The 12,959-nt window shown below is 35.9% G+C and overlaps 1 protein-coding gene across 3 annotated transcripts in view; it reads right to left on the reverse strand.

The window, feature by feature from the left end:
• COL21A1 (collagen type XXI alpha 1 chain) overlaps positions 1 to 12,959 on the reverse strand; it is a 175,946-nt gene that overhangs the window by 98,224 nt on the left and 64,763 nt on the right. For 2 of the 3 annotated variants that reach the window (XM_045498590.1, XM_045498589.1), the window contains 6 exons: positions 7,723 to 7,891; positions 7,390 to 7,606; positions 4,426 to 4,599; positions 3,303 to 3,380; positions 1,510 to 1,518; positions 867 to 950 (listed from right to left, as the gene is read on the reverse strand). In XM_045498590.1, the coding sequence (XP_045354546.1) occupies positions 867 to 950; positions 1,510 to 1,518; positions 3,303 to 3,380; positions 4,426 to 4,599; positions 7,390 to 7,606; positions 7,723 to 7,891 (731 nt within the window). The remainder of the gene's footprint in view (positions 1 to 866; positions 951 to 1,509; positions 1,519 to 3,302; positions 3,381 to 4,425; positions 4,600 to 7,389; positions 7,607 to 7,722; positions 7,892 to 12,959) is intronic. The other variant, XM_045498591.1, reaches the window with a different exon arrangement.

The raw sequence follows: 12,959 nt of genomic DNA on the forward strand, positions 1-12,959 counted from the left end.
AATTAACATATATACATACACAAATCAATATATGCAACTGGAAGATGTGCATATATGAGTATCACTAATAGACCTACACCCCCAAAGTGATTATCACATAATTAAGTAAAATTAATAAATCTCTATATGCCTGTTTTTTAGAATTAGACATCAAACATAATGTTGAAGTCAATTTTAATATTTCTACTTCATTTTTCTATCTGAAAGTCATTTCTTTTTATTTTTTAAAAAAGTTTTCTAATGTTTATTTTTGAGAGAGACACAGAGAGAAAACGTGTGAGTGGGGGAGGGGCAGAAAGAAAGAAAGAGAAAGAGAGAGAGAGAGAGAGAGAGAGACAGAGAGAGAATCTGAAGCAAGCTCCAGGCTCTGAGCTGTCAGCACAGAGCCTGATGCGGGGCTTGAACTCACAAACCGTGAGATCTTGACCTGAGCTGAGGTTGGACATTTAACCAACTGAGCCACTCAGGCACCCCCTATCTGGAAGTCATTTTGACAAACTGAGAATTTCGAACACATCTCAACAAATGCCCTTTCTTCATTTTTTATTAGATTGTAAGGAGGTATGGTTCTTGGTATCTGGCAGCAGTCTTTGAGGGTGGTGGGAGGGAACCAGATAAACCAGCAAACAAACTAATAAAGTTCCCTCACTTTACTGTGGGCCAGGGGAATCAGTTCTAGGTTCAAAGGCACTTACAGATTAGGATATGCTTTTTTAAAAAAATCACTAAAATTCAGGTTTTAAACTGTTCTAAGACACTAGGTAGAAATTTCAATAAAGGGTCAGCGGTGCCTAGGATTTTTGCACATTTGCTCAGCTCTTTTGTTTGTGGGTTTTAACAAGAAACGCATGTTAGGCAGTACTCACTTTGGGGCCTTGCAGTCCTGGCTTTCCCGGAGGACAAACACAGGGAGCTGGAGTAGAGCCTACATCACTGGGACCGTTGAGGCACTGCAAAGACAGAAATGGAAATAAACAACAAATGTGGGGGGGCGCCTGGGTGGCGCAGTCGGTTAGGCGTCCGACTTCAGCCAGGTCACGATCTCGCGGTCCGTGAGTTCGAGCCCCGCGTCGGGCTCTGGGCTGATGGCTCAGAGCCTGGAGCCTGTTTCCGATTCTGTGTCTCCCTCTCTCTCTGCCCCTCCCCCGTTCATGCTCTGTCTCTCTCTGTCCCCAAAATAAATAAACGTTGAAAAAAAAAATTTTTTTTAATAAAATAAAAAAAAAAAAAATATGGGAAGACACATACATATGCATGTGTACACAGGTATGTGTATGCACCTGCATGTCTGTGCGAAATGGTAAAGGTATCTCACACTGACTTTCCAATTTTATTCAGACCAATCCAATACGAAATTCTGAATCACAAAAAGCTATGAAAACGAAATACACTCCAATGACATAAAAAATGAGTTCTATTTGTCTAATATACTCACAGTTGATGGAAGCAAGCTAAACAGTCCCACAGTACAAATACTACCTTAAGGAGAATAATAGTTTCCAGGCCTACCTCACCATTCTGAAAGAAAAGGAAGAACAAATGGGTTTTAAAAGATGCTTTTAATTTTTTCTAAATTTTCTTCCTAATTTACAGATATTTCATTGTCCAGGTTCCAGATACATGAAGTACTGGAACCAGCAAGAGTTAAAACATTTGCTTGCAACTATCCTTAAAAAAAGTACCTATTTATACATGTTATGACAACATTTACAGTAGGATAAAGTAAGGAAATGAACAACAATGACGAGTGAAAGGAGTAAACGAAAATGCCAAAGCAGCTTGGTATAATGGCCACTCAGGAGCAAAAGTACTATGCCCCCTCGAACTTTCTGGAAGTCATTTAAGAACCAGAGGAAAAAGCCAAAACACATCTGAGAAAGTCACAAATTCCACGCATTAAATTTTATGCCTTTTACTTTAGGAGAACTTCTCACTCGACAATCTGTTCCTCAGTGAATAACACATGATTTTAAATAGGTTAATAATCTTTCCAAACAATAATAAATTCAATCAGAAGATAAGAAAGTGGGAATAAGATGCAAAGGGCAAACAAGCCTCATGAACTCACACCTCAGAGGAAGGGAAGAGACAAAAACACACAACAGTGGCTGTGAGGACTGAGAATCCACCATTTAATCCTGGGCTTTCATGATGTGGGAGGGTAATGGTAATGGCCATCACATCGATGAAGAAATATCAACAAGTAAGTATATAAGATGGACTCTCAGATGCAATCACTTATTAGTACTTTTAGGAGAGATTAGAGATTCATATTCTAAGCTATAAATATCTAAAATAAAAGTTACGGTGTTTAAACAACTACCTATCTAAAAGACCAAGAATGAATTATTTCTAAAAGGTTCCATGTTGGATTTTATTATAGATCCTTCATAGGCACTGCTCCACATCCTCAAGTTTTCAGAACATGTGGATTTGCAGATTATTCAGTTTGATAGGAAAAAAGGAGATTATGACAGTATGACTTTACAAACTAAAAGAACTATAGCATGAGCTCAAATGTCACTGGAAACTTTTACAATATTCTGCCTTATTTGCATTACAAATATATATATGTGTATATATGTATATATATATACATAAGCAAATATATATGTGTGTATATATATATGTGTGTATACACACACACACACACACACACACACATACATATAGGTCCAAGGAGAGAGGGATTGATTACACACACACACACTAGGAGCAGACATATATAATCAGACTAATATTTTAGCTTATAATTATTTCCTCCTAACACATTAATGAATATAGCTACATAAATAGAAAGTGGCTTATAACCTAGAAACAAGAAAATCTTACTTAGGTAACAACAACAAAAAGAAACCTATATATTCCTTATGGTTTGAGAAAACGTGCTGATGAACAGGAAAATGAATCACTTCCTATTCTTCAGAATTGTGCTGTGTGGGGTATTCTGTCCACACATTTAATGAAATATAGAAATGTATTTACACTCTACATATTCAGACAAAGAATCCTATGTTTTTCTAGAGCAGGCCCAGCCCTGCTTCACTTGAGTACTGGAAATATCACACGCTGAGATGTGTAAAAAATACTTCCTTGTGCTCTTCCATTCCTATGTGTACAGAGATACATTATAATTTTATTTCAATTATGAAATATGTTTTAATCAATGTAACTTTATTTGCACTGACAATTAACAAACAAATTAACGCTGTATATTTAATTAAGGCTCACACATTATCATTTGTTTATTGCTCTGAAAGTACTGAAGCAACACTTGGGGGAAAATAATCCATCCTACTCACAAATCCAGGAATCTCGCATGCCGTCTCTCTGTTGTTCTGTTCTGGGTCACAGTAGATTCGCAACTTCTGGACATCAAACTAGGAACAAAACCCACTCAAGTTAAAATTGAGGCACAAGCTAATAGCTTAATAAAAGCAACCCAAATACATTAGCTGTTATGTAAGGTTTAGCACTCAGCTAAAACATAAAAACACTAAATCTGAATACCTAAGATACAGTTTAAAGATGTGATGCAACATAATTCGTAACAAAAACTCTAGCACTAAAAACAAATCTCTGATGTCCTTCAGGAACCCAGTGAAGCTTTTATTATTATCTCTGTATTAAGAGCTAGTCTACAGAGCATTTCCTAGGACACTTAAAAGCTTTCCCAGGCTTTCTGTGTTTATCCTAAATCTCTGCAACATTTCTGATTACAATAGAGTCGGCTTAAGAAGTCATCTTTCGTTTCAGACACTTAGTTGATGGCATGGAGTGTTATGTGATGAGTAGGCCAAACACCTGTTTCTATTTAAACACTTACTACAATTTGACATGTAACATTAACACAGAGAGACCATGTGCATAATTTGGATGTCACAGTCTTAATAGAAACACAGTGGGAAAGACACACCTTTTCAAACAAAGCATTTTTCAAGAAATGGCTATCTTTTTATACACACACTTCTCAAACCACAGATAGATACTCCAGCTTCAAAAATATTTCAAAAATATCAAAAATTAGTTTTAAGAAGAAAGAACACCAAGATGCATTCATCTTATTGTATCCTCACAGCTGCAAACAAATTTTATAGCCCCTACTCACAGCTCCAATCTTACATTTTCTTTTCCAAATTCGTTATCTCCTGGGAAATATGAAATTAATGTTTCCTAAGAATGTAGAATTCTACCCTTAACCCAGGGGAACATTTTTCTAAGAATTCCTATAAAATCTATTAAGTCTAACTTTGCATTTTAATACACACTCAAATACAAAATCCCACTAATAAACTGAATACATTTTAAATGTCTTAAAGTAATTAATAATTAAGTCAAATGCAGTTAAATGTCATAAATACTACCACAAAGGACAGCAAGAGCTCCACTTTATACAATGCAAAAAGCAAATCATTGTTCATCTACCTGAACGGTTTCTTCTTTCCCAGAATACTTTCCAATTTGAGTTTGCCCGCTGATGAAGATCCCTAAAACTGGATGTAAGGGCTTGTTTTCAATCTGTTGATCATCGATATACAGAGTTACATCTTGTTCTGTTACTAAGAGACGAATTTGATGCCAGCCTTCATCAAATAATGTCTATAGGAAGAAAGTATGGAACATTCATGAACAAAATGCTAACCATCTTTCATTTTCTTTGTTCCCATTCCTTCGCTGCCAACCATAAATCCATACCACACAGACGGTCTGTACCATATACTAATTCACCTTGACCCAAGCGGGACCTTAAACGCTACTAATTAATTAATCCCCATTTTCCATTACATATTCATTACATATTAGTAGATGTATCAATTTCCTGAAGCAATTCCTTCAAGGTCACAAAAAAAGTTCCTTATGTCTGAATCCAAATGGCTTCTCCCATTCTTCATCCTATTTACTTCATTGCAACTTTGCACCCTTACCGAGTCCATCTTCCTTGATATCCTCATTCAACTTCCATGATTCAAACCATCTTGATCATCTTCGTTTCTTTTTCTCCATTTGCTTATTCTGTTTCTTCAAAGGCTCCTCTTCCTCACCTGCCCTTTGATGAGGTCATTCTCCACAGGTTTGTCATTGACCTTTTTCATTCTCCCCTTTGATTATCTTACCCACTTCTACAGGACAATTATTACTTCGATGGAATAATTCCCATATCTACATCAACAGCCTGGACCTCATTCCTACATATGGGACCTGCAATTCTAATCCTGGCTAGTATAATTTTACCAGGATATTTCACAATCAGACTGAGAGAATGTGTAAGCAAAATGAACTTGAACTATCCCCAAAACTTTCTTCCTTTCAGTTTCCCTCAGATAATAATATCTTCAGTTTCTAAACTGCAACAAGTGTCTTTACCTCTTGCCCTCCCCTCAGTTCTAATAATAACCAGACGCAAAGTTCTACCAAATATGTCTTTTGACTCAAATTCACTTCTCCCTTTCCATTCTCACTACCATCGTTTAGGTTCATGGATATCTTGCTTTATCTAAATAATTTTCAAACACATCTCTAATCCTGCTCTCTCTAAGCCATTCTTCATACCTCTACTACCATTAATCTCTCTCACTAGAATTTCATCAAGAGAAGATACCACACCTTATTAATTTCCGGATTCCCAGGACCTATGCCAATTCCAGGAAAGAAATGTAAGTATTCTTTGTGAAAGCAAAAGGAAGAGAGCCAGCTGCTTTGACCATGGCACACCTATTAAAGGCTTTTAGATGGAATCCTGTCATCCACTGAATGAGTCTAAAACCCTGTGTATGGTTTCCAGGTCCCCATAAATTGAGTTCACACCTTGTTAGCTCTTTCTTTCATGTATCTTATACTCCAAACACAGGGGGCACCACTTTCTACCCTTTAAATAAAAACCCTGCATTTTATTATACATGATTACTCAATACTGAACCACTGACTTACATATCCTTAGCTCTCTTCATCAAAATCCTATTCATTCTTCAAAGTCCCATCCAAAAAGCAGCTCATTAATAAGTCTTGTCCACATTTTGTATTAGAATCTACCTTTCCTGGGGCGCCTGGGTGGCGCAGTCGGTTAAGTGTCCGACTTCAGCCAGGTCACGATCTCGCGGTCGGTGAGTTCGAGCCCCGCGTCGGGCTCTGGGCTGATGGCTCAGAGTCTGGAGCCTGTTTCCGATTCTGTGTCTCCCTCTCTCTCTGCCCCTCCCCCGTTCATGCTCTGTCTCTCTCTGTCCCAAAAATAAATAAACGTTGAAAAAAAAAAAAAAAAAAGAATCTACCTTTCCCTCTACACTCCACTAATACTTAGTACTCCTATTAGATATCAGAGACCTTCAATCTTCCATTATATATAAGTTCCTTCGAGGTATGAAATATGCCTTATTCATTTGTGATTTCTTATAGAACCTAGCAATTCACCTTTAATAAAAATAAAGTTTTTAAAAATTTAATCTGCTTACCATATGAAATTGCATAGATGCATAATTTCATATACAACCTTGTACACTTCCTAAATTATACAATATAGTGTTAGACTACCATAATTATAATAATGACCAAAACATAACTGTTTTTATCACTACATCTGTATTCTGAACATATTTGACTTGGAAAATAAACTTTTATTTTTAGTTTATCAATTTTATTAAATATAGCTTCCTTCTAGGGAAACAAAATGCCCTCCCAATAATTGTGAATTCTTTACCCATTATCTACCTGTATTTGATGTTCTAACAAATGTCTTTATCTCAGCATTTTGTAGGACATGGTAATGTAAGAATAACCAACCAGACTTTGAAACTGACAAGACTTAACTTCAATTCCTGATGTCACCATTTACTAGCTGTGTTATTTTGAGGTGGGATTTAATATCCCTGCATTTTTTTTCTGTCTGTACAATGACAGCAATACCTTCTTCCTTGGGTGGATATTATAATTACGCGTTCAGGGCATCTAGTAGTAGGCACTCAAAAAATGTGAGTTAGCCCCACCCCTTAATCCCATTTAAGAAATAATTTTCCTTCAGGGCACCTGGGTGGCTCAGTAGGTTGAGAGTCCAACCTCGGCTCAAGTCATGATCTCACTCCTCATGAGTTCCAGTCCTGATGTCTCACAGCTCAGAGCCCTAGAGCCTGCTTTGGATTCTGTCTCCATCTCTCTGCCCCTTCCCTGCTCGCACTCTGTCTCTCTCTCTCTCTCTCAAATATAAATAAATATTGAAAAATTAAAAAAAAAAAGAAACAAATTTCCTTCATCTGTTGCTTTTATTCAGTAAAGCAACATTAAATTATGAAGTCAGTATCCTTTCAGCCGTGTTAAAATTATGGCTCCCTTCCTCCAAACACACACAAACCTGCTAATACCACCATGAATACCACTATACTCATACTCAGGCATATTTACCTTAACTTGGGAGTCAGCAAAGGTGACCACCTGTGAGCCATTAATTATGCTGGTTGTTGTAAACAGTAATGTTTTATCCACACCATTTAAGGTAACTGCTATTTGTGGCCTTCCGTCAATGGTTAAAATTCTCCATAAATCCCACATTTTCTTGACCTTAAATCTCTGAGTGGAGACAAATACATATGATGGAGGAAGACCTTCTGGGAAAACATTGCTAGAAAAAGAAGAATATGCATAAGCTTAAAGAATTCTCAACATATCTACAGACATACCAAAAAAAAAAAAAAAAAAAAAAGAAGTCAGATCAACACATAATGTCATAATGTTTACCTTGTGAATTCTGATAAGTCAACTTTAGATGTTACTTCATATCCTTTTATCTTTGTTGGTGAAAGTGGGATTCTTTTCTTAACCTTTTTCTTTACTCCCAAGCCTAAAAGAATATCAAACCCTTTCTCATCGCGAGCTGCCACTGGAATTCGTGTTGGACAAACAGATTCTACAAATCCAAAGCAAAAGCAGTAAACGTTAATTAGTCACAGATTACTTCGACAAAGAAAAATTGTCAAAGGAGAAATATTAGAGAAAATAATAAAATCTGCATATGCACACAAATGGATGTAAATGCATTGTCTGAAAAAATATGCAGGAGTGATTTTGGCATTCGAAGTCTCAAAAGTCTTTTTCCCCCTAAAAAGGGATAAAAGTAAAACAGAAATATAAAAGAAACACTTGCTAATGTACCGTTTTAAGAACAACACCATGTTGATGTTTTTACTTCACTATTTTGAACATGAAGCAACCTGATACCAGTGGGGTAGGAGAAGACTGGAATGGCATTCACGATTCTCATCCAGTATTTGGTGTTAATTTGTCACATGACCTTGCAGAATTCTAAATTTCTTGGATCTAGGAGATGAACTCTAAGATTCCATTCTTGCATTCACAGCATTTGAGGGGTAAAAAAAAAAGTAGGTGTCGTTCTTGATATTCTTTCCAGTTTAAGCAGTTAATAATTCCACAGTTCAAAGCACATTGTTTCTATTACTCTGGAAAAAACTGTGGGTCTTTTCTGTTCATGAAAGTACTCAAAATGAAGCTATTATCTCACCTATTATTAACTATATTATTACATTAATCATATTTATAAATAAAGACTATTTCCTTAAGAAAAATCATTAAGATTTCTATTATACAATCGTCTATATGTTATAAAAATATGGCATGCTTTTTGCTGAGAAACTAGCACCTAAAATTACGTGGAAAATTTTACATGGTTGAATGCAATTAAGCTGTTCTGTAGATATGTTGCAGTATTTTCAGATTCTTCCAAAGTCCTCATATAACATACATATTGAGCATGACTGCTTACATTTTATAGAGCAGCTAACAAAATAAAACAAGAACTCCACTAAACATACTTTAAAACAATCATTCTTACACAACATTAAGAAGAGGGAAAAGTATCATATTTACAATACAATAAAAAGTAATGAGATGGATTTTATGAGCCTAACACATACAGTCATAACTTACACCATAGAATACTGGAAATAAAATAAAGGTTTGATAGAAATAAAATAAAAAGTATTCCTGGAAAAGGAGGGACATTTTTCTCTTCGGGTCTTAAGTTTTGAAGTGACCCAATGAATTACAACCTTCTTTCTCTGGTAAGCTTGGAGCTAACTTATGGGGAGATACAGGAATGAGGCAAACACGTTGATCCAGTGAGCTTCGTGAGACTGCACACCATGATTAACGCCCACACCATCCCAGCAACGCAGGGCTCACTTACTCCCTCTCCCACCTCAGAAGCAGGGTCTGCCCATTAAGCTCATACGTGGTCTAGAGAGGAAGCCAGAATACACTAGCTCCCCAGGCTCACTGACTCAAGGAGAAGAAAACCGAAGGCACACTGCCAACCACGACCAGTGACGTTTAACAAACTCACTAATCTGAAAACTCATTTTCTCATTCACAGGTAAGGAGCTAGAAAGGGATGAGAGAGGTCAGAAGAGTCAGTCTAGTTGAAGTTACTCCCAATGAAAACATGAACAGCAGGGAATGTGTTCCTAATAACACTATATTCTAGAGTTTAAATCATAAATAAATCAAATTAAATAATTCCTGTCATGATGCAGGGGTTCTTTTTTGGCAGGCGGTGGGGGGAGGTATGCAGAACAATATATGAAGCCTCATTTCAGACGCATTTGATTTAAAACTACAAAAGAAAGAAGGTCAGCTGGAAAGAAAATGTGTGAAACATTACATCATAAGAATATTTAGATCTGAATTACTCCTTTGATTTGCTTTACAAATGAGAAATTCTAAGATGTTAGATAAAGATCTCAGACTTCAAACAAGAACCTTAGCTTTAGACTTAAGCCTCTCTCTTAACCTCTCCTGAACCTCTGGATTATCATCTGTGAAGAGGGAACAATGATCTCCTTCACAGGGATTGTCTGAGGATCGAATGTGATGTATGTGAAAGTGCTTTGTGACTCCAAAATGGCCCATAAGTGCAGGGGATAAAGCAATTACTGTGTTCATGCTTTTGCTATAACAAAGTCCTTTACACTGTATTGTAATCCCCACAATTTCATGGGGGAACAGTGTAGCATGGCTTGTGAAATCAAGAATGTACCATACAGCCATGTTTTCATTGCTACCTAGCACATCTTATTAGGAAAAATGTATTTAACCAACTATATTTTCTTGAAGGTAATTTTTCTTCCCAATTTGTTCACCTGTAAGGAGAACAGTAAGATATCTTAATACATGGGAACTGAAAAAAAAGGTAGTTGAGATGCTCCGATACCAGTATTATGTTTGTATATACCTAGTTATAGGAAACTGGTAAAAGAAGCTTCCATACATAAAATGCTACGTTTTATAGATGGAGCAATTATTTTATGTATGGAACAACCAACAGTTCTGCACAAACTTCAGCGGAAACCTAGGGAAATAATTTCCCCCATTGTGTAGAAAAAAGGAATATATGCATAAGTATATAAACCACATCTAGAGAGAAGTATGGAAACTGGAAACAAGTACTGAAACGTGGAACTTATCATTCTAAACACGAGGCAAGTCAAATGCTAAGAGAGACTGGGTTGGGAGCCTGTTATAACACCCACAATAAGTAATTAGAACAATCTAGACATACCAAGTTATTTTAAAGGAATGCATTCAGGAACAAGGGTAAACAAAACAGAAGACCTAACTTCACAAATGATTTCCTATACCAACTACACAGTTTCAATTTCATTTTACACTTATATGTTCAGAGTATTCAGAATAGGAATGCTTTCTGGCATGAGCAAAGATTATTCTATTTATTTTAAACACTAGGGTCCAGCAATGTCTGCTTTTCAGTTTGGATGGCTTATTTTTGCTTTTCTTTCTCTTGCCTTTGGGGATAATTATCTAGAAAAATGTTGCTAGAGCTGATATCAGAGATATCACTGACTATATTCTCTTCTGGCAATTTTGTGGCTTCAAGTCTCACATTTAGAACTTTAATCCACTTTACTTTAGAATGGGAGAAGATATTTGCAAATGATATATACAATAAAAGGGGTTAATATCCAAAATTTACACAGAACTTATAAAACTCAATACCAAAAAAACAAACCAATTAAAAAACGGACAAAGGACATGAATGGACATTTTTTTCTAAAGAAGACATACAAAGACATGAAAAGATCACTGATCATCAGGGAAAGACAAATCAAAAGCACAATGAGATATCAACTTACACCTGTCAGAATGGCTAAAATCAAAAAGACAAGAAATAACAAGTGTTGGTAAGGAACAGTGTAGAGGACAAGGTAAATTGTACAGCCACTATGTCAAATAGTACGGAGGTGACTCAAAAAATTAAAAATCAAAATGCCATATGATCCAATAATTCTGCTACTGGGTAGTTACCCCCCCCCCCCAAAAACAAAAATATGAATTCAAAAAGATTAGATGCATCCCTATGATTGTTGTAGCATTGTTTACAATAGCCAAGATATCAAAGCAACCTAAATGTCTGCTGATAGATGAATGGATAAGGAAAATGTGACACACGCACACACACACACACGCGCGCGCGCACACACACACACACACACACACACATGAATATTACAGAGCCATAAGAAAGGATGAGATCATGCCATTTGCAACAACATAGATGGACCTAAAGAGTAGTATGCTAAGGGAATTAGGTCAAAGAAAGACAAATGCCACATGATTTCACTTACATGTGGAATCTAAAAAAATTAAGTAAAATAAAATGAAGAAATAGACAAAAGACAGAATCAGACCTGTAATTACAGAGGACAAATCGATGATTGCCAGAGTAGAGGGAGGTAGGGAGATGGTCAATACAGGTAAAGGGGAGTGGGAGACATAGCTGATCATGTTTTAATAGTGTCATATAATGGCCGATGGTAGATACACTTGTGGTGAGCATAACATAATGTATAAACTTTTCCAACACTATGTTGTACACCTGGCCTTAAAATTATACTCAAATCAAAAAATTTTTAAATGATCCATAGAACACAGAAAAAAAATTTGCTTTTCTATTAAATCTCAGGGCTTAGTAATATAATACAGTCTTACCAAGGTCATAAAAACATGTTTTATTTAAAATTCTGCCACAGACAAGGACACAAAACCTATGTCTTGAGTCTAACTAGAACAAATTCCAGCTATACTTTTCCACCTATAAGTTAACATCATAGGAACACTAATGAATACATTATTCCAAAATATATCTGGCCTACTTTCTAAGTGCCTATTTAATCTAATTCCACATTGCCACATTATTTATACGTTGCCCCTCTCCAGAAGTCAAATATTTTATTCAGAACAAAGGAATTCTATCAAGATCTGTGGTCAGAAACCAAAAGTAATTTTACTGATCCACACCTGATAGTCCAATAAAATAGAGTTGCCTTTGAGGCCTCTGGTGCAGATCTGTGCAAGCCAACTTCTTAAGACTTCCCGGATTGAACTTGGTTTTAATGATAAGGCAAACATGAGTATATGTCCAATTGATACACACCCCTCAATGGTATTCAGAGGCAATTTAATACATTTGCCTTTCTGAATGTCTATTATATCATGTACTTTAATATCATGTACAGGTTCATTAAAAGAAAGTACAGTCACCATTGTTTCAATTTAGTAACAAGGTACTAAATCACATATTAAAAATATAATAATATATTTAATATATTAATTATAGTATTAATAATTAATATAACATAGTAATATAATAGCAAATAATAATAAATATAACAAAATCACAAAATCAAAATAAATTATGGAAGCACAGAGCCTCTTACCAAAGATTAGTTAAGTAAGAAAGAAGGTAGCCCCATCATCACACAATTTCTTTTCTCATTACAGATTGAATAATTTCATTCTCCTTCACCATCAAGTAATCCCACTGCCTTGAAATCTAGGTTAGAGTCAACAGTTCTCATCTAAGGAAGATGTCTGCCAGATGCATGGCTGACAGTAAGTACAGATTTCAGCGGTAAATCAATGAGAACAAGAGACTCTTATTA

Source organism: Leopardus geoffroyi, chromosome B2, assembly GCF_018350155.1.
Source record: "Leopardus geoffroyi isolate Oge1 chromosome B2, O.geoffroyi_Oge1_pat1.0, whole genome shotgun sequence".
Lineage (NCBI taxonomy): Eukaryota > Metazoa > Chordata > Mammalia > Carnivora > Felidae > Leopardus > Leopardus geoffroyi.